The 22244-nt window shown below is 43.2% G+C and overlaps 1 protein-coding gene across 6 annotated transcripts in view; it reads left to right on the forward strand.

Moving 5' to 3' along the window:
* The window catches only part of LOC147022689 (ral GTPase-activating protein subunit alpha-1-like), a 226012-nt gene that overhangs the window by 58263 nt on the left and 145505 nt on the right, over nt 1–22244 (forward strand). For all 6 annotated transcript variants that reach the window (XM_085887470.1, XM_085887471.1, XM_085887468.1 and 3 more), the window contains 7 exons: nt 4640–4811; nt 5235–5350; nt 6602–6740; nt 12778–12995; nt 16670–16921; nt 19916–20173; nt 20370–20492. In XM_085887470.1, coding sequence (XP_085743596.1) covers nt 4640–4811; nt 5235–5350; nt 6602–6740; nt 12778–12995; nt 16670–16921; nt 19916–20173; nt 20370–20492 — 1278 coding nt within the window. The remainder of the gene's footprint in view (nt 1–4639; nt 4812–5234; nt 5351–6601; nt 6741–12777; nt 12996–16669; nt 16922–19915; nt 20174–20369; nt 20493–22244) is intronic.

The raw sequence follows: 22244 nt of genomic DNA on the forward strand, positions 1-22244 counted from the left end.
TTGGCCTCCTCCACTTATGAGGTTCTGTTGCTGAGAGAATCTGGTGAGCAGGATCAGCGTCAGGAAAACGAGCCACATGTCCGTACAGCTGCAGCTGATGCTCACGGGTTATGCAGGAAACAAATCTCATTTGAGTCTCTCAGCAACCTCTCGTTGGACGCAAAGTTGACCAGCGATAGCCAAGGATTCTCCGAAGAGACCTGGTACCAAAGGAATTAAGTCTCCATCTCAGATCCCTGGTCAGAGCCCAAGTCTCACATCCATAGAGCAAGACTGGATGGAAGCACCAAGGACCTGAAACTCGGACTTTCGTCCTCCCGCACAGGTACCGGCAGTGCCACACCCCATGATCCAGTGAATCCATGACTCCCAAGGCCTGACCCAGATGCCTGTTGATCTCTGGCTCACAGCCAGCAGAGACATGAATATCACTGCCAAAGTAAGTGAATCTCTCCGTGACCTCAACATCCTCGACACAAGCAGGTACAGACAGGACAGCAGCATTCAAGATGTCATTGAAAGCCTGGATCTTAGTTTCGACCCAAGAAACTCATAATCCCAGCAGCTCCAACTCCTCACTCAGCACCATGAGCGCCCCCAAAGGATATCTGGAGTCTCCACAAAGATGACTGCATCATCTGCGAAATCATGGTCAGAGATCTTGACATTCCCAAACGATGCACCGCAACTTGATCTCTCCGACATCCTCCACAGAATCAGGTCCGTACAAGTGCTGAAAAGTGTGGTGGCCACTACACACCCCTGACAAACTCCAGTAACAACTATAAATAAGTCAGAGATGGTAGCAGCACATCCAACGGCAATCTCAGTACCAGAGTATAGTTCAGACATCAGATTATTCAGTTTTTGTTGCACCCCACGAAGACCAAGAATCGTCCAGAGGGCATCACGATTCACTGAATTAAACGTGTAACAGAGATCAACAGAGGCTGCAAGCAGCCCGTGCCGAATCTCTCATCTGCGTTTGATGAGAACCCAAAGGGCAAGGATACGGTCAATCGTTGACCTTTAGATGTAAAGCCTGACTGCTCTGGGCACTGATGCTCAAGCAGATGGTGGTAAACCCGATCAATAATTATTTGAGCAAAGACCTGGCCGGCACTGAGAGCAGCGTCACCCCTCGGTAGTTATTGCAGTCCTGGTGATCACCCTCCCCTTTCCAAAGAGGGACAACAAGGCCCCTCTTCCAGTCAGTTGGGATGATGCCTGTGTTCCAGCCAGAGTACAGAACTGCATGCAACGACATGAGTCCAGCATTTCCACCAGCCTTGAGAAGTTCAGCATGGATGCCACAGATCCCTGGAGCTTTACCCCATTTCAACCGGTTCACCGCAGCCCGTGTTTCCACAAACGAAGGCGGACCACTGTCGATTGGAGGGTCAGCAACAGGGATTGTAACACCCCTGATGTAAAACTCGACTGCTGGTGGATCAAACTGGTGAATCAAATCAAGCACAGAAACAGTAGAGAGTCCAAGACTAACAAGGAGGAGGTGGAAGACAGAAAGACCACCAACCTTGTTTGCGATCGACCCATCGACTTGGATTTGATATCAAAAGATGAATACAAGTAAAGAGTGCAGAAGGTCAGATTTTATTTCTTGGTATTTTTTTGCACACATGTTTTACAATTACAGAACAATCTCCCTTTTTATGTTCAGCCCCACCATTTTCGGTAAGCATAAGCATTGGAACAAATGATTGACAGGTGTTTTTTGTTGCTCAGGTGTTCCTTCTTGCATTGAATGTTCACACTTAAAGGAGCTGTGAATGTCTAGTCTTGGTTTTTGCCTTTGTCTTTGCTTTGGAAGTCTGCCTTTGGGGTCAGTAGGCACAAACCAACATGAAGACCAGAGAACTGTCTCTGAAAGAAAAGTAAGCAATTTGGAAGCTGACAGAGCCGAACAATTCAGTTATGACCATAACGCAAAACGTGGGAATATCAAATACAACGATTTGGAATATCTTGAAAAAGAACGAAATCTTGTGTATTGAGCAATAGACAACGTCCAGGTCGGCCAAGGAAAAGAACTGCAGTTGATGAAAAAACCCTAAAACAACGGTGAGTGATGTCATCAACAACCTTCAGAGTGCAGGGGTGAAATTATCACAATCTACCATTCGCAGAAGACTTCGACCGCAGAATTACGAGGGGCAGTCAATGAGTAACCTTAAAATGGAGATATAAATTCAAGAACGTAATGCGTGTAGTTGTAGATGACATGTTTTATTTATGGGTAAGAGTCATGTTTTGCCTGTTTTAGATCTGGCAACATTGAGCGTGTGACATCAGTAGAGCAGATCCAATATGGCGGCTCCCTTAGAAGCATGCACCAGGGAGGAGCAACGTTCTGTCATCAGTTTCTTGGGAAGTGAGGGTGTGAATAACAGTGAAATCCAGCGCAGAATGAAAATGCAACACGGCGACGCATGTTTATCACTGCAGCAGGTGTATGACTGGGACAGGAAGTTCAAGAGTGCAGTTCTTTCACTTCAGGTGTGAGTTGTCTTGGCACCCACCTTGCAGACACTTTGCGGAACCCCAGCACGTTGTGAATGATATGGTGTGCTGAACCATGGCTAATGGTCAATTCAGAGACCACTTAATCCAACGAACTGGCTGACTCATTTTTACTGATGATGTAACTAAAGCTGACAGCGGCAGAATTAATTTGGAAGTGTACAGAAACATTTTGTTTGCCTATGCACAAAGAAATGCTTCCAAACTCGATGGCCGCCGCTTCACCATGTAGGAAGACAATGACCCAAAACACAATGCCAACGCAACCAGGGAGTTCATCATTTGAAAAAAAGTCGAAGGTTTTAGACTGACCAAGTCAATCTCCTGACTCAAATCCAATGGAACATGCATTTCACTTGCTGAAGAGTAGACTAAAGGCCCTGTTACACCTTGACGATTTAGCCAGCGTATGCCGACGTATGAAAAATTTGTCTAAAATGCTGGCACACGTCGAAGACGTCATGGGTAAGTTTTGTATACATTAAGAGCATGCTGGCATACGTCGTAGTACGCCGAGCTGTTAGACAAATTTTCCATGCTTGAAATTTTTTGACGTATGCCAGCGTGTGACTCACACGTTCCACATAACGCTGGCCATAAGTTGTAGGTACGTTACACAATCGTTCACACACGTTACTTGTAAGTTACTCATAAGTCGAAACACTAGAGGTAAAGGTTAGCGTCAGTGTTCCAGACTCCATGGGTTTTCTTTTTTCTTCGGTATGACGGTGATGTTGACACTTCAATTTGTAGCACGGTTATAATATAATATAATTAAAAGGCTGCTGCTCAACGATTTAAATCATAACCGCACTAGAAATCGAAGTGTCAACATCACCGTCATACCGAAGAAAAAAAAAACCCATGGAGTCTGGAACACTGACGCTAACCATTACCTTGAGTGTTTCGACTTATGAGTAACTTACAAGTAACTTTTGTCGACGTGTGAGAACGCTGGCATATCGTGCGTAAAACTTATTCCCATCGCATGTGGAACGTGTTTCATACGGCAAGTACATCGTAAAATGTTTAACACGTTTAAAATTACAAGACGTACTCCATTTAATATGACGTATGATAGCGTACTTTAGCGTTCTATTTACGTATACCAAACTTACCCATACCGTATTCGACGTGTGCCAGCCATTTAGACGCATTTTTCAGAGGTCGGCATACGCTGGCAAGATCACCAAGTTGTGACTGCGATGTTGACACTTCCATTTCTCCGGCGGTTATGATTTGAATCGTTGAGCGGCAGCCTTTTTATAAGCTACGTAATGTCATCGTCGGCGATGCGTGCCGCGCTATACATACGTTAGACTATCGTTGGGCATAGGTTGTGAACGCCGACAACATGCTCAGCATTCGTTGGTATAAGTTATCTATAAGTTATCGAAACGTTCTGTGTACGTTACTAATACGTTATGCATACGTCCAACTCATGAATACGTCCAAAACTGGAAGAAAAAAAAAACATCAATAGTTCAGCATACGCCAGCATTTTGCATACATTTTGATACCTTGCCATACGCTGGCTAAAACGTCAAGGTGTGACAGGGCCCTAAAGTGACAAACCTCCAAAACAAACAACATCTAAAAATGGCAACACAATACGCTTGGCAAAGCCTTCCAAAGCAACATACAAAGAGTTTGGTGACATCAATCATCAATCAAAAGTTTGGTTTGGTGACTTTAATTTACTCTTAGTTAATCTGTTCCGAGACTTATACTTACCGAAAATTGTGGGACTCAACTTAAAATTAATGCTGTTGTTCTACATTGGTAAAACGTGTATGCATAGAAGTACCAAGAAAGAAATAAAAGCTGACCTTCTGTACTCTTGACTTGTTTTCATCTTTTGATATCAGATCGAAATTTCTTGAGTAAATCGCAATAATAACAAATTTGACCTCACTGTTCCAATACTTATGGAGGGCACTGTATGTCCAGGTGATGATAATTGAGTTGTGCAAGTTTCAGGTGTGAGGGGTAGAAACGGGGTGCCTGTTTATTTCCTTGTCTTGAATTGAATTTTTCAATTGCCTCCATCTTGCTCCTACCACTGTCTCTGTCTGTCTCTCCCATCTACAATGAACAGATTCGCCGGGAGGGCATGCGGCTGCTTCTGCTCTGGATGCAGGCTCTCCAGCAAAATTGCACTTCGGAAGAGATACTCATTTTTGCCTGCCTTGTGCCGGGCTTCCCTCCACCCATCGGACCAGGTGGTCCTTGCACTCTGGAAGACCTTGTCTGCAAAGCCCTCTCTGAAGGTGTGTGCTTCACTGTTTTGTTTCCCCCCCCCCCCCTTCACAACATTGAGTGTCTTGATGTGGATCTAAGCTTCCTCGTGGTGTTGATTTTAACCAGGGTGCACATTTTGGTTTGTTGGTTCATCTATGCATCAAATCGGCATCTGATTACCATGTAGTTAACCATGAAGATTAAGGCATGCTGTATGGTATATGAATAAAAAGCCTTTTTGGTATACAAAGTTGAAGCTCAGGAACAGTAGAAAGAGAGGGGGGAGGGGGGACACCAATAGCAGCGCCGAGAGACAAAATAGACAGACAGACAGACAGACAAACAAACGATACGGGTAAGAATGGAGGGTGTGGACAAGATGGACACAGGAGCATTTTCATGTTGATTTTAGCCTTGTGTCTAAAACACTCATGACCAATGTCTGCAAGCAGGTCCAGTCATTGCTGAGGAAGTGACTCCATTGGTGCAACCCCAGTCCAGTGACTTTGCACCTGATGACCTGACCTGCTACTTCCTGGAAATATTGCTCAACCTCATGGTCAGGCAGGTAAGTTGTCCTCGATTTAATTGTAATGGCTGGTGATGCAGTTTCTTCTGAATAAGCTTGTAATCTTGAGTAGGTCAAGTTATGAAAAGTAAATTGATAGACCTGACTATCGATCTGTATTGTATATTTATTTGCACCACTTGCATCCACTTGGTCAGCAGATCAAGTGTTGCTGTCAGCATGTTATCCCAACATCCGGACTCCTCTTGCTCTTCCACAAGCCTTCATTCTTGTATCAGAGGAGGATGGGAGGGGGGGGGGAATAACTAAGATACGTACAATTACTAAGGTGTATCTTTGAATCACGTTGAAGGTTAAAAGTGAGGAAAACGGGCTACATGGATCGGAGAGACAGACGCAAGATGGGTGATGGATGTGAAATTACACGAAGAAGAACTTGATCTAATCGGCTGCTGAATTTCTCGTTATGAGTCAACAGAAATGTTTTGAAATCGACGTTCAAGCTGGATATACTGCCCTTTGTTGCTGCAGTGTTGCCTTCTTATACTCCACAGTTTCTCTTCCCTACCCCATCCGAGTGCACATATGCCGTGAGTGTGTGTGTGTGTGTGTGTGTGTGTGTGTGTGTGTGTGTATTTATACATATAATATAATACTATCTCAGCATCTGCCATGGCCATTATTTGTAGCCACAGCAAAATTGTCAAAACATTTACAGAAGCTCAAATAACGTGGCAGATTGTGCTCTACCCTTGTCATCGCATCTCTGAAGCTCGTAGTGCTGAAGATGAGGGAATTGCTTTAAAACTACCTTTTAACAAACTAATTGATGAATTATGGTTGTTTGTCGGTGCTCTACCCTCTTCAAATGCTGAGCATTGAGCAAGGAAGGAGCACGTACTGTTTTTGGTCTTTGGTATGACTCGGGTCGAGTTCGAGCCACTCACCTCCCGGACTCAGAACAAGCTGCTCGAACCATTAAGCCGCAGAGTCCGATCCCGGGAAGCTGTAGACTGTTCGTAAATTGTGTGAATTTTGCTTCACCGGCGTTTTCCTCGTATCGTGGTATGGAGATGTCTCTCCTCTGTCGCGCACAGTTGGCACCAACGCGATGCATTTTAAAAGTGCCTTTCGTGCGAATTTCTCTCTGTTGGGCTCTATTTTTGCTCCGTGTTGCCGACGTGTCGGAACGGTGAGGACTGCTGTGAACTTGGCGGTTTGTTGAGTTTGAAGGATTGCTGGTTTGTAATGTTTGTTTCGTTTTATTTCTGCATTGTACCTGCGGTCCAGTCCATGGGCTTTGAGTGGAGGAAAAAGGAGAACCAGGACAAGGGATTTTCGTTTCTCTTTGGCTGCTTCAAAAAGTACTACCTGCCTGCTCTCTTCCCTTCATTTTGTGCACTCACAAGTTTCTACAACCCTGATCCGGGTATGCTGCACGCTCGTTTGTGCACAAGGTCACAATGATAGTTACTTCTGAGATTATCCCCCTTTCAACCAACTCCCCCAATAGAGTAAGAATTAAAGTTTAAACTTCCTTTCTGGCTTTACATCTGCTGGGAGTGCCACATATCATTATACAACTTATTGGAAGGCTCAGTTGTATGTTCCTGGACGCATTGGCTGTGGGTAATACTCACAGAGAACAATTTGGATCCCATGAGGCCTGATTGACTTTGGTTGTATTTGTTTGTTTGTTTAATTATTTCATAAGCTGCCAGGCCTTTGCAAATTTTCAGCTTAATTAAAACAAAAAAACCAAAAATTGAATGTAAAATTTTCAGTTCAATGATGTACTTATTTATTGATGAATACGTTATATATTTGCATTTATGATACGCGGTGCTGCATCGATTGTCCTTGTCCTGTACTTGGTGCACCAAGCTTCTTTGTTATGCCAATGATCTTTTTTTTTGTAAAATGGTCAAAGAATCATTCGCTTCTCACCGAATAGGAAATTTGAGACCAAACATATTTTAATTTAGGCATCCTCAATCTTTCTTTTCATGGATATTTCTTGATTGTTGTCGTCACTTAAGCTTAACCGAATGGGCGTTTCTCTTGAGAATGCGAAATCAGCTTCCATCGATAAAATGGCATTGATTTGCTCAAATATCGATTCCACCGCAAAATGTAAATGTCAAGAGAACTCGGCCATTGGTTCAATAAAGTAGGATCATCACAATGTCATCCCATGCCAAACGAGCTGATATCTTATATCTATAATTCCAGCAATCTGTGTGTGTGTGTGTGTGTGTGTGTGTGTGTGTGTGTGTGTGTGTGTGTGTGTGTGTCTGTGACCGCTGTTTCTCGACAACCACTGGTCCGATCTAATTGAAACTTGCCAGGTATATTGCTGGGGACCTGAGGATGTGCCTTTTCAAGGTTTGATATTAATTGGATAAGTGCTTCCCAAGTTTTTGGCCATTTATTTACCAAACCAATGACAGGACACGTTGCTGCGTAGGCGTAGCCGATGGGGAAAGGGTGCCATTTAGTTGTCAATGACACGACACGTTGCTTGGCATTTTGCACCCACAGTATCTATCTTCTATCTATCTATAATTCCAGCAATCTCTATTTATTTGCCTTTCAAAAGGTTTCAAATTAATCGGACAAGTGGTTCCCAAGTTATGGCCAAGTTAGAGCGCATTCCCCATTACGGGTTACAACGTACGGACTTCTGGATAGTGATGACTTACTGTATTCTAATAATTTCTCGATTTCTTATTATACGCACATTTATAGATAAACGCAATGCCCCAATCCAGTCATGGTTTACGAGAGTGAAGGAATGGCCTGTGTGGTTGTTTGAAAGTTTTTTTTTGTTTTTTTTTTGCACGTACAGCCACGCAAGTACGGGCACGCAAGTACGGGCACGCACGTTCCGGCACACACTAGTATTACTAATAACAACATGGATGTAAGGGCCAGAGGCCATGCCTAACTCGAAGGGCACTTGGTAGAGCTCATACCTCTGCCACGTAATACCTGATCCAGGAGAACATATCGGGCCCAACACACTTTTGAAATATCATGCTCTATATCGTTTTTGGCCCGATCACTCAATAGTGAAGAATCACTTTAAAAATTAAATAACTCTCATATACAGATACGGATTCAGATCTTCACCGAAATTGAACCAAATTGTTGTGGTCACACATGCAACCTGTCCACCAAGTTTCATCTGAATCTGTCCACAACGTTTTGAGATATCGTGCTATATACAAGTTTAGCCCCATCTCTCAATTGTGAAGCATCACTTTAAAAATTATCGGATCCGGATTCGGATTCGGATCTTCACCGAAATTGAATCAATTCTTCCTTGTCACACACCCAACATCTCCACCAAGTTTCCTCCAAATTCATCTCCAACTTTTTGAGATATCGTGCCACATAACATTTTTGGCCCCATCTCCCAATGGTGAAGAATCACTCAAAAATTTGAGTATCCGGATCCGTATCCGGATGTTCATGTTGGATCCGGATCTGGATCTTCACCAAAATCGAATCAGTTCATCTGTGGCACACAGCCAACCTGCCCACCAAATTTCAATCGGATCCGTCGACAACTTTTTGAGATATCCTGCACACAAACAGACAAACAGACAAACAAACAGACAGAAAGGGGTGAAAACATAACCTCCTTCACCTTCGGTGGTGGAGGTATACAAGCTCCTCTAAAACTGTCATTTTCACAATCGATTAATGACGGCCAACAGTCTCCTTCTTCCTGTGCAGCCTGTGGCCGCTGGCTGCATCATTGGTTGAGGGTGTGGTTATACCAATGCCCCTATTACAAGAACACTGGTACTCGTTCCGCCGACCTAAGAAGGATGACAGGCTGCGTCAACCCCACCTGGTGTTCATTCAATGGCTGACAGGGGCTCCGTAGCACTTGTCACATTGTGCATCTGTAGCACATGCTACATTACTTTGGTCTGGCCTGTTTTTCACAGTTGAGGTGTAAACATCAAAATATGGAAGTATTATGTTGTACGTACTAATTAGAATGAATAACTAGTTTTGCCGGTAACGGCTCGAGTCGATCTGTGTCGCCAGACAAGTCGAATAATGGATGACATAAACTGGACGTTGACTGACTTATGCAATTCGCTGTGGGAATGGAGGAGAAGCTGACTTTTCGAACATGAACCCTTCATCGAAGGAAAAGAGAGAAACCTCTCGGGCATTGACCACATACAAACAGGTCATCCCTTAAAAAAGTTGAACTATTTTAAAATGCTTATAACTTTTGATTTTTACAATAAAGGAGGGAAACATCAGATATCATTGTTGTAGCTATCAAATATCAAAATAAGACATCATATATCAAAAATTCCTGGATGTCTGATATCCCCACAAAGAGGATTCATTGAGTGGGTCCACAGCATCTCCATGGACTTTTCCTAGTGGGGTCACGTTAAAGCCTGAGTGTTCTGCAACAGACCTCAAACTTTGAAGATTATAAAGAGGTGGTTTGAGGAGTTTTTACCCCACGCATGCGAAGCGAAAAGCGGTACGAGTAAGCAATTGGTTCATGTCTCTCCGTTTGTCCACAAATGTCAGTTAATGATCGACAAACAACATAATTTCAATTGATTGTTACGTTTTCAACACGAATCGGAAAACGAACCTGTACTTTGTCTCCGAATTTGTCCCGACGGTTCGTGTTCAGAGGAAAGATATGTATGTATATATATATATATATATATATATATATATATATGTATATATAATATGTATATGTACACAAGCCGGTAGGCGGCGATGGGTCGCCGAGCAGGACTGTTAGTATTGCGACAATCATAGGTGTCGAGAAACGGTGTTTGTATGATCATGTAAAAATGCACTTATTGACCTTTGACCGCTGACCTAGCGGAGATAGATCATTATGCAAATGAGCAAACTTGTACTACTCATCGGGGAGTATTCACGTGCAAAAATTTGTTTGTATCGGTTGAGCCGATTTGCCGCTAGGCAGACTTGAATGGACATTTTGACCTAAAAATGCACTTATTGACCTTTGACCCCTGAACTAATCGAGATAGGTCATTATGCAAACAAGCAAAGTTGTAGTACTCATTACGGTCTATAAGCATGTAAAGTTTCATTCGATCCGGTTCAATCGTCTTGGAGCGAGTGTACTTTGAAGTTTCAGCAGGAATGCTCAATGGCCCTCGGACACCCAAGTTGAGATGGTTGCCATTTGGAAACTATAAGATATAGAACAAAATGGATGTCAAATAGTGGATAGGGAACCGCCTTAAGATTATAATCTTATTATTATCATATCAAATCTCATCCAGTTCCATCTACTGATAACTACTCGGTATCCATTTGAATGAAAAGTACCGAAAATTCGGTTTGAAATCGGAAATCCCCAAAGTTCGAGGGGGTGCTGTGGGTGAACAAAGATCTAAATTGAAAACCCGGCTTGATGCTTTATGCACAATGTATTCCAGATGATTAGTGTGAATTTTCATGACCATCCGACCATAACCCTAGGAGGAGTAGCATTTGGCGCAAAGACACCTCCAGCTCTCGCATATTATCGATTTTTGCACTAATTGACCTTTGACCCATGGCCTAAGCGAAATCGGTCAATATGTCCTGAGGCAAAGTTGTAGCACTCATTGAGTACCATGAACCTGCAAAGATTCATTCGTATCGATGCACTCACCTGGTCGCTAGGAGGCCTTCAATTTTCGCCAATTTTCGCACATACCCTAATTGCAGGGGGCGTTGTGGGTAAAGTATTCCATATATCACAAAAACCGGAATATATTTGTAGAGCATCACCTGTAGATCATTCCTGCCAAATTCCATAACCCTCTGTGGGATAATGGCTTTCGGAATTGATTTTGCGTGAACGGTACCGATTTTGAAGGTTTTTTGGTTGTTGCTAGGGAACCAAAGCGTCCCTAGCAACCATCACAATTTCCAAAGCACTGGGTCATAAGATGTACCTACCACCCGAGTTGGGTCAAAATCGGCCCACGTTTACTTCCAATTATGCTGATGACAAATGAACAAACATCCAAACAAACAGACAGAATTACTGACAATAAGGGTCACCTATTTTGGTGACTATATATATATATATATATATATATATATATATATATATATATATATATATATATATATATATATATATATATATATATATATATATATATATTTATATATTTAACTCTGCCTATTATTGTAAACAGAGAACTTATTGTTTTTAATGACATCATAAATTACATACAACAGGCATGAATAACTAATGTAACGTGTTCGGCTCGTGCAATAGACACTGTGTCAATGGCTGTAAACAACTGTCAATTCTGGAATAATGTTTTTTTCGACTTTTATCATCTTTATTTTATTTCAATCTCATTATGTGCTTGAACAGTGTAGTATAACACAAATCCCCTTTGCAACCGCTCCCAAGATCCTCCAGTTTTGCAGTGGCTGGACAGGTTAAATAAGGTGGTGTTTAAGACTGCTTCAATCGCGCTAAACTTCGAGAATTTTTATTTCCAGCCATCTTTAAAATCATTATTTTATTTAAAATGAAGTATTTACTCGAACACTGCATGGGGTAACATGTTCTATGAACTCTCTCGTTCTAAATGTTTCACAAAAACCCAATTGGGTCACGAAGCAAACTTTGGACTGGGAACTTATAGATGTATCCAATTAAGGGGGCAACAGATTGAACACCTGTTGTAAAACTATGATCATAAAACTGAGTTTCTCTCCATATTGATGCCAATCTCATACTCGTATAACTAAAAACAAACAAAAATATTATCAACACGTTCAACGGTGAACTTTTTATGAGACACCTTGAGTGTATATGTGTATGTCGTGCAAAGCTGGCACATGCACCTTTGAGCTATCAAGTTCGGTTTCATTCTTGACTGAAATGTAAACTGTCGGATTAATGTTTCATAGACAGTGCGAGGGCATCGAGTGTGCTTCTCCTCGGGTGGATGCTAACCCGGATGTCTCGTATGCTAGCATATTAGTTTGTCGTCGTTAAAGATCCCACAGTTGTATTTTGCTGAAGAGTATGTGAGTTATCACCGACATCTTGGAACAAATTTTAAATCCGTGCCCTTACTAGCTCCATTTAAATGCCACGTATGGCCACCTTGTCCTGTTTCATAAAACACTTGATCTAATCCGACATGCTCAACAGGACACTGGTGCTATCATCATATTGTGTGACATGGCATGAGAAGAATGATGCAAAGGTGGATTTGTCAATGTACAGATTAGTGTGGTTTACCGTCCACATTGCTGTCATGCTTCAAATCCTCCTCCAACCCCTCACCCACCCCACCCCCTCTCATCCCAACTTCCTCTCACTTCCACCACCTCGCTTCCCACACACGCACCCCCTATCCCCTCCAAACCCCCATCTTACCCACCTCTCGCACCCCCCACCCCAAACCTCTTCTCACCTTCAGCCATACCAACACCACGTTCAAAACCATGCTACGTGCAAACAGGACAGGACCACGTGACAGGTGAAGCAGTGTTTGGTGTTTGTGATTCCTTCTTAAAAGCACGCACCCTCTTCATTAAGTGGCTTGTCACATTTTGGCTCGAGACTTTGCTACCGCCAGCATCTGCCAACCTCGGTTCTGCTGGCATCGACGCCGAATCCGTGCCTCGGATGATTCAGGTGTGTCAATTTTTGTTTATTCATGCATGTAGCAAAGCAAATACTGCGTCTTCACCTTTGCAGGTTCTTCACCTGCAATAGTATTTTGCTAACCTTCAGATTCCCTGCACTCTAAGTATATGTCACTAAATATCCATCACATTGATCACAATCTCTCTTTTCCGTGTCGGCTCCCTTATGATAGAAATTTTGATGGAGGTTGTGTGGGATTACTTGACAATGTTGTGCAAGATTTTTTTCTGCAAGAGGGAGAGAGAGAGAGAGAGAGTGGAAGGTTAGGAATACTAGTCTCGAGTGAAACTAATGATTAACTCCATTGGTTGAGAAAACAAAAATCAATTTTCCCAAGCACAAGTTTACTACCCTGAGAAACAACGTGAAGCTCACATTTGGGGTATTACCGTTCGTTTGAGTGAAAGAGTGAAGTTGAGGGATCCTTCCTCTTCTCCAACGGCCTCATCTCAGATCATCAATTCGGATTCAGACCCGGTCACTCCACCTTGGACATGCTGCTTCTACTCTCCCAACAATGTATGGAGGCCCTTAATATCAGACATGAGATCGGGACCGTCTCTCTGGATATATCTCGAGCTTTCGATACAGTCTGGCATCCTGCCTTACTCTACAAACTGTCTGCTTACGGAATCCAAGGCAAACTCCACTCTTGGGTTCCTGATTTCCTCGAATCTCCGAGCCATCGTGTGGCTCCCAACGGAATTCTTTCTTCCCCTCTCCCTGTTAATACAGGAGTGCCCCCAAGCCAGTGCCCGAGGCCCCCATCTTATTCCCAATCTTCATAAATGATCTCTCTGACTCTGGAAAATCTCCTTTATCCGTTTCCTGATGACTCCACCCTCGACTGTAACATCTCTCATCCTTCTGACAGACGGACAGACAGACAGGTAGCAGCCTCTTCCCTCTATTCAGACCTTGACGAAATCACAAACTGATCAAACACTTGGAATATGTATTTTAACACTGACAAATCTCTCTCTCTCTCTCTCTCTCTCTCTCTCTCTCTCTCTCTCTCTTCTCTCTCTCTTCTCTCTCTCTCTTCTCTCTGTCTCTGTCTCTGTCTCTGTCTCTGTCTCTGTCTCTGTCTCTGTCTCTGTCTCTGTCTCTGTCTCTCTGTCTCTGTCTCTGTCTCTCTGTCTCTGTCTCTCTCTCTCCAAAAGGACTGTACCACAAACCCTCCCATCTCTTTTCTCAACAACCCTCTCAAAGAAGTTTATTCACTCAAACTATTGGGTCTTGCTCTCAACCATCATCTATCTCTCTTGGGCTAGCCACATTTCAAAGTTGACCTCCAAAGTCAGATGCCGACTGGGCATCCTCCATTGTGCAAAGTCCTTCCCTGGCACACCTGAGCTCCTATCCACCTGCCAGGCCTTCATCCACAGATTGATGAAGTACTGCTCTCCCCTCTGGGCTGGCACCCCTGCCTCACACCTTGCTCAGCTTGATGCCATGGAAGCCAATGTCTTCAAGATAATCGGAACCTCCTGCGATGAAGCGAGTCTATGGGCCTATCACTTTCCCATTGCAGACTTGTCAGTGGTCTCTCTAAGTTCTGTTCTGCATCTTTCCATGCTTTGACCCCCTCAGGTTTTTGCGGGGCATATGCGGTCATCCCTTTCCCATTCCGGTAAAACTCCCAAAATCCAGAATCACTGCTCACCCTCACTCACATATCACTTTGCCATTGCCGATAGGTCACTCTGTCTTCTACTGCCTCCTTTTTTGTAGTCTTGGACCCTCTGCTGTTTCCGTGCTTTGCCCCACCCCCTCTCCGCAGCTTTCTGCAGCGCACACATGGTCAACCATCAACCCCCTCCTGGTGAAACGACCTAAATCCAGGACCACTGCTCACCCCCCACTCGTTCCTCTTTTTCCCACCTGTGGAACCAACTTCCACATTCTCTTCAATTTCATTCTTCCCATAAGGTCTTGAAGCCTGTTGTTCACCTCCAGCACATACAAAGTTTCACCCCATGAGTCTCCCCCTACCCCTCGTTTCTCCCCTTAGTTGTCCAAGTCTCCCTCTACTTTGTCCCTCATCCCTGCTGTTGGTGTTCCACCCTCTTTTTCTACATGTTCTTTTGTTCTATTGCCTCTTGATCCATTCTTTGTTCTAGCCACTTCCACAAGCCTTGACTTTGTTGCTCAAAAAAGGAAATAAAAAACAATGGTGTAAACAGAAATCAATTAATTTAATTTTTTCATCCCAACTGTTTTGTTTATTTGTTCTGCATTTTTTTTTTTTTTTTTTTAACAACTTCCAGCCCTTTTCTCCAGTTTCTGTATTCATCTGTAATACATTATTAATTTTCTTTGTTTCATTACTATTTATTTCCCTTGTTCCTATTTTATTTCCATGGTGCAAACGATTTGACCCACGAGGTCTCATCCCTCCCATTGACCTCTGATGTTTGTGTTTGGCATCTCTCCCTCCTTTTATAATCCTCCCTCAATCCACACTTCACACCATTATTTTCCTCCTACAAAGGGTAGTGCCCAAAACGTTCGATTCACCGAATTTCTCACAATATTCAACGTGATTTCTCAATTGTTGTTTGGGGAAAATGGGTTGTTGCCTTCGAAGGAAAACTACACCATCAGGCTTTAAAAGGAATGCAGAACACACCACATCACTGTTGCTCATTGCATGGCTCACGAGCCACTGGCGGCCCCTGACGTGCGGCCGATACTACACAAATGTGAAAACGCCCCATCGTAATCTGCCATAAATGCTGTCAAATTGACCCAATGTTTTCAAATGAGTGTTCCAATGCAAAGCACAGAAGTAACATAACTTCATCAGGATACGGTTGCAGTTGACAAACGATGATGCTTGCAGCACGGTTAACCACAACGAAGAAGAGTACATGGGGGCGGGGCCAAATAGCAGCCATTACGGAGTCCTGCAGGCAGTGTGGCGGCTCTCACACGGATGCCTCGTCAGCAAAAGCGGCCACTTCTCAAAAATAGTGTAGATCACTGCAATCAATGAAGCAAAACAGAATTTACTCGAGTGAAGTCGATGGCACGCCATCACAAATCCCCCTCCCCCCCCCCTCCAATGCCTACACACTTAAAGCAAAGTTGAAAGATGGCCAAAAGTTCCACCAATATCGAATCAATATCAATATTCTATCAATATCGAATTTTGAGTTAATTCTTTTTTTTTCCGTTTTGAACCCGTGACCCACTGTGATACAAAGTTTCATTAAAAATGTGCCCGTATTTGCATTTCTTGGTATTTGACCTTTTGACCGCCCCAGGAGGCACAACCAAACATAATACTGCTCTTCCACCTTCTTCCCATGTGGTAATCAAAACTACCAAGTTTGGTGAATTTCTGCACAGCTGTTTAGAAGTATATAGCATGACGGATGGACGGATGGACAGACGGAGCCAATTATAAAAATTCCTCTTTTTTTTTTTCAAAAGGCATGGGGATAAAAATTGAAAACAAATGGTTCACACCAAGTATTACAGACATGGGGATGTAGACTTGGCGGGCCTCAATCTCAACTTGTCGGGCTTCGACCTTGACTTGTCAGACCAAGACTCGTTCGACCTGTCTTTACAATAATATGCTTTATATTTTTGTGTTGTTTTGGGTACCTACACACTTGTTTGATCTCCCTTTAACTTTTCACTTGCAACTGCAGAGAGTAGCAGCAGGCTTTTCAGGCCGCAGTGGTGAGGGACGCGAGAAAGTGGAGTCTGATGGTGTTCTGTCGAATGGTGAGCTGAGCCATTCAGGAAGTGGCAGCGCATTGATGACCGAGTGCATCCCCAGCATCTTGAGTTTTGGAAACGGTCTGGGCAGCGAGGAGGTTGCTTGTCAAACAGCTCTGGTCCGCAGAGTGCTTTGCTCCAGCCAGGAAAATATGGACTTCGTTTGTGAAGTTTTTCGCCAGGTATGCCCTTCATATAGTTGTCAGCACTCGGTCATTATGATAGTGAGCATGATCATTGTCGTCATCCTTTTTGTCCTTGTGTGTTTTGATCTTCTTTCCCATCGTTTGAAATGATGGCAGGCCGAACATATTTTGCGTGTGCCAAATGTGTCTCACTGTTGCAAAGCAATACACGAAGGAATATGCATTTCCATTATAAGAACAGCACTCGGTAGAGCATACACCTCTGCCAGGCTGAACAGTTTACGTTTTGTATCCCACTGATAGGTTGGATCTACATCCGGGCCTTAACTAAAATCTAATCGGCTTGTTCTTGTTGTCTAACCAACTCATCCACCGAGTTTTCTCATGACGTGCCCAAAACTTTACGAGATATCATGGTATACAGGTGACCCTCGGATAACGCAGGGGATGCATTTCCACGAAATGCCATGTTGTCCAAAAACGTGTTATAGCGGCAATATTTAACATGTAAAAATGGGGGTTATGTTCCAAATTGGGAAGATTTCAACCTTTGAAAGTTGAAGACCTTCGTAAAAAGTTTAAAAAAAAAAGCAGCAAACAATGCATAAATTTAACATATAACAAATAAAAACATTCAAATTAATTACTTTTTCATAAGAGTTATCATGATTGGGGTTGGATACAGCACACATTGCTTGTGGCAGGCTTATTCAGGTGTGGCAGCCTGTCCAGTTGAGGTTGAAAGCTCAGAAGATGAAATGGAGGCTGATTCGCTTGGGATTTTTCAAAATAATTTCATCATGAAGACTTGAGTGGATGCCTTCATTTTCTGTTTGTAGACCTCCTTGTACCATATCAGGACATTATCCATCTCCCTCCATACCTTGGAACCTCTCGTGCAGTCGGGATTGTGTTTATCAAAGATGACCATGGCTTCATCGACCAGTTTGAAACCTTAAGCCATGACCTTCGCCATGAGGGTTTTAACAGGCACAACATCCTCAGGACTTGATTCTGATTCCTCTCTGATGTAATGCTCCTCCAGAGCTAGAAGATCTTCATTGCCGAGCTCCTCCCTGTGTGAGAGAAGCAACTCCTCAACATCATCTTCATCGACCTCCTCAAATACCACTTGCAGGACAATGTTCACAATCTGTCGCCTTGCTTCGCTAACTTCAGCCTCTGTGAAACCTCTGAACTCAATCACTGCCTCAGGCCAAAGTTGATGGAGATCAAAGTGTGGCTGTGCATGTGTTTCCAAAAAAGTCCAGTTTCATCGAGGTTAAACACCTTGCTTGGTGTGTAACCTCCATCCACAATCACTGATTTGAAGACGGCTGGAAATTGTTCAGCAGCAACATGATCTGCAGCAGCAACTTCCTGAGTCAACTTTAGATTGTGGAATGCATGTCACTCTTGAAGTGCTCAAACCACACATGACTGGCAGCAAAAGGCACTGGATCACTGGTATCTTTGTTTCAATCACCATACAAACTCCTCATCTTCTCTTCAATGACCATTCCAGGCAAGGGCATGTTCTGTTGTTTCTGATGCTCCATCCACGTGGTCAGCATCTTCTCCATTTTCTCAATATCAGGCCGAGATCTTGCAGTTCTGGTAACACTGAGATTCGTTGTTGGCTGAACGTTCTTCCATATTTTATCACGATTTTCACGAATGGGTCTCACTGGAGAATCATTAAGTCCCATCTCTCTTTGAATATCAATACTGCGCTCACCTCTATCAAACCGAGTTAAAACTTTTAATTTCACCTCCAATGAATGAGACTTTCTTGACTTCTTCTTCACTTGATAATTATCTCCAATGCCACTTGCTACACAGTTTGCAGCCTAAGTTTCTGCCGTTGTGAATGAACAAGTCGCACAGAATGATGGAGCACGAATGAATCACTCAGAATGACGGAGCACGAACGACTCGCTCAGAATGATGGAGCACGAACAACTCGCTCAGAATGATGGAGCACGAATGACTCGCTCAGAATGACGGAGCACAAACGACTCGCTCAGAATGACGGAGCACGGACAACTCGCTCAGAATGACGGAGCACGAACAACTCTCTCAGAATGATGGAGCACGAACAACTCTCTCAGAATGATGGAGCACGAACAAGTCGCTCAGAATGACGGAGCATGAACAACTCGCTCAGAATGATGGAGCACGAATGACTCTCTCAGAATGACGGAGCACAAACGACTCGCTCAGAATGACGGAGCACAAACGACTCACTCAGAATGATGGAGCACGAACAACTCTCTCAGAATGATGGAGCATGAACGACTCGCTCAGAATGATGGAGCACGAACGACTCACTCAGAATGATGGAGCACGAACGACTCACTCAGAATGACGGAGCATGAACGACTCGCTCAGAATGATGGAGCACGAACAGCTCGCTCAGAATGTCGTAGCGCAGCCAATGCGTCTGTTGTGATTGAAGGATTCACTCAGAATGACGTAATGTAGTTGTTGTTGTTGAATTAATTCCATGCTGTAACGAAAACACATTATGAGAACATGTGTTATGAAGGTGTCTCCCATATATTGTTTTTGGCACCTTCTCTTAATGGTGAAGAATGAATGAAAAAATAAAAAAATATATTCTCGTATCTCGATTTAGATCTTCACCAAAACATCAATTCCTTTGAGGTCGGCTTTTTGCAGGAGTTTTTTTTTTGGAAATGACAGCTCAAATCCGCTCATCTCGTATGTACAGTAAATGGTATTGAAAGTGTGGATAAGACCCCGAATCTTTGCGCTGAGCATTTGGTGGGTGGAGGATGCAACTGAGGTACAAAAAGAGAGTTAAAGTGGCTGAACCTCGGTGTTTGTGGAAAAGGTTTTAAACTTTATAATGTGTTCAGCACATTCATAAACTCAAATTTATCAACTTTAATATAAACTATTGCTTATTTTACTTGTGTGTAAAAAGTTTTCTTGTTTTGTTCGGATATGCACCATTACGTGGCCAATTTTGGTTTGTGGACTGAGGTGTCACCTCCTTTGCTGTAGGCCATGCTGCTGCCCATTTCTGAGATTATTGTGATGCGGAGTGTGCTGAAAGTCTACCAGGAATGGATTGAGAATGAACAAAAGCCACCGTTTGTTTGTGACAATGACACCGACTCTTTGGGAGGAGCTGTTGTGTTTTTTGGTGCCACTTTCGAGGAGGACACGGAGACGTTTGAGAAGGAAGCCTCAGGGCATGAAGTTGAGAGTGCGGAGAAAGATAAAGAAATTGAGTTGAAGATTGTGGAAAAGGAAAGGAAGGTATGATTTCATAAACATCCAGGATTATGGATAATTATTCCATTAGGAGAAAAATCTCATTGTAGTTAAACTGATTGATGTGGTAACTTGAAGTGACGATGATAATTTTGTCCTTTCTGATTGCATCAAAGCTATGTAAACTGCCCATTGGCTTTGATCCAGCTCCTGCTGTCGAATGTGGTCTTTTTTGCCGAAGGTTTCACACTCATGGAGACACAGCAGTGGTTCCAGTTTGGGCAGGTCAGGCTCTTACCAGAAGGCCATCAACCCTGTGAGCCAGGAGAAAGAACCGACTGTGAACTTCCAGACGTTTCTGCAGGTCTGAATGACTTTCCCACTTAATGGGTAAATGGGTTGTTGGGTCTTCTATAGTAGTGGTTCTTAACCTTTTTACCACCTCGCCCCCTTTCGTAGTTGGTCCTTGCCTCCACCCCCCCCCCTTTTCAACCAAATGATTCAAAATCCCTCCTGAATTAAAAGGAAAAACTGACAAAAATGTGTGTTTTTAGTATTTTTATTGAACAAAGAATTCTGAATAAGCAACACTTATACACACAGCACATTTAATGAGATACGTGACATTGCTTCTTCGCTACCAGATCTTGAATGCGTGGTCGAATGCCAGACAGAGCACAACACAAGTCCCCTTCAATGTTCGGCTTGTTTCTGTACTTGGTCTTGACAGCAACGAACGTGGAAAATGCAGATTCACAAAGATACGTTGATCCAAACATTGTCAGAATCCGAAGAGCTTGATGTGGGATCAAAGGGTAAACAGCAAGGTATCTGACCCAGAACGTCTCAAGATCCAGTTTTTTTGAAGTCCTCTTCAGCCAAGGAGTTGAACTTTAACTCAAGAAACTCCTCTTGCACTTCGTCTGAAATATCAGCGACTTCACATTGAAATGGGTTTCTAATGAATTTAAAGGCTTCGCGCTTCTCATCTATATCCGGAAAGTATCTGACGAATTTTGCTTTCAATTCAGTCAGTTGAGTAATTATTTGTTTCTTTAACTCAGAATCAAGAAACTGTGAATGAGAGCAGAATCCAAGTTAGCAAAACTTTCTGTATTTCCATCCTGAATTCGACATTTCCAGAGGTCGAGTTTGGCCATGAAGGCTCGAATGACGTCATGGTGCATGAGTATGTTGATGTTTTTCCCTTGGAGTTTGAGGTTGATGGAATTCAGCACTTCAAATATGTCCACCAGGTAAGCTCGAGATAGCAAAAATCCTTCAGACTGGAACTTGTCATGGAGATCTGCTTTCTGCTGCGAATCTAGAAATGTTGTTACTTCTTGTCGTAGTTCATAAAGCCGTCCAAGCACGTTTCCCTTCGAAAGCCATCGTACGTTTGTGTGGAAAAGCAAGGCTTGATGTTCAGAATCCATATCCACACACAGCTGTTTGAAGAGATTACTGTTTAAGGCTCCAGCTTTGATGAAGTTGACAACCTTGATAGCCAGGTTCATTACATCCCTCATTTCAGCAGGTAGAGTTCTGGATGCTAAGGCTTCACAATGAAGGATGCAGTACGTACCGAGAGCAGATGGACCTTTTTGTTTCACTCTTGTTATGAAACCAGATTACAAACCAAGCATGGCCGGAGCTCCATCAGTACACACCCCAACCAACGAGTCCCATGAAAGTTGATTTTCCTGGAAGAAGTTTGATACCACTTGAAAAATATCTGTTGCTGTTGTATAACTTTCCATGGGATGGCAGAAGAGCATTTCCTCTTTTACACTATTGCCTGACACGAAAGGAGCATACATCAGTAACTGAGAACAATGAGCAACATCAGTCATTTCATCCAGCTGGATGGCAAATACAGGAGAAACTCTTACTTGATCGAGAACTTGATCTTTGATGTCTTGAGACATTTCATCGATCCTTCCCTTGATGGTATCATTTGATAGAGAGATTTGGGAAAGCTTGTTTGCATGATCCTTCCCCTGAACGAGCTCTGCTGCATGCAGTACACTTGGTTTTATGAGAGTCTCTCCGATGTTATGGCTCTTTTTGCTCTTTGCAATCAACATGGCGATCTCATCGGAAGTCTCAACAACCT

Source organism: Eptatretus burgeri, chromosome 7 (genome assembly GCF_056783735.1).
Source record: "Eptatretus burgeri isolate ZD-2024b chromosome 7, Ebu_testis_v1, whole genome shotgun sequence".
NCBI classification, from domain to species: domain Eukaryota; kingdom Metazoa; phylum Chordata; class Myxini; order Myxiniformes; family Myxinidae; genus Eptatretus; species Eptatretus burgeri.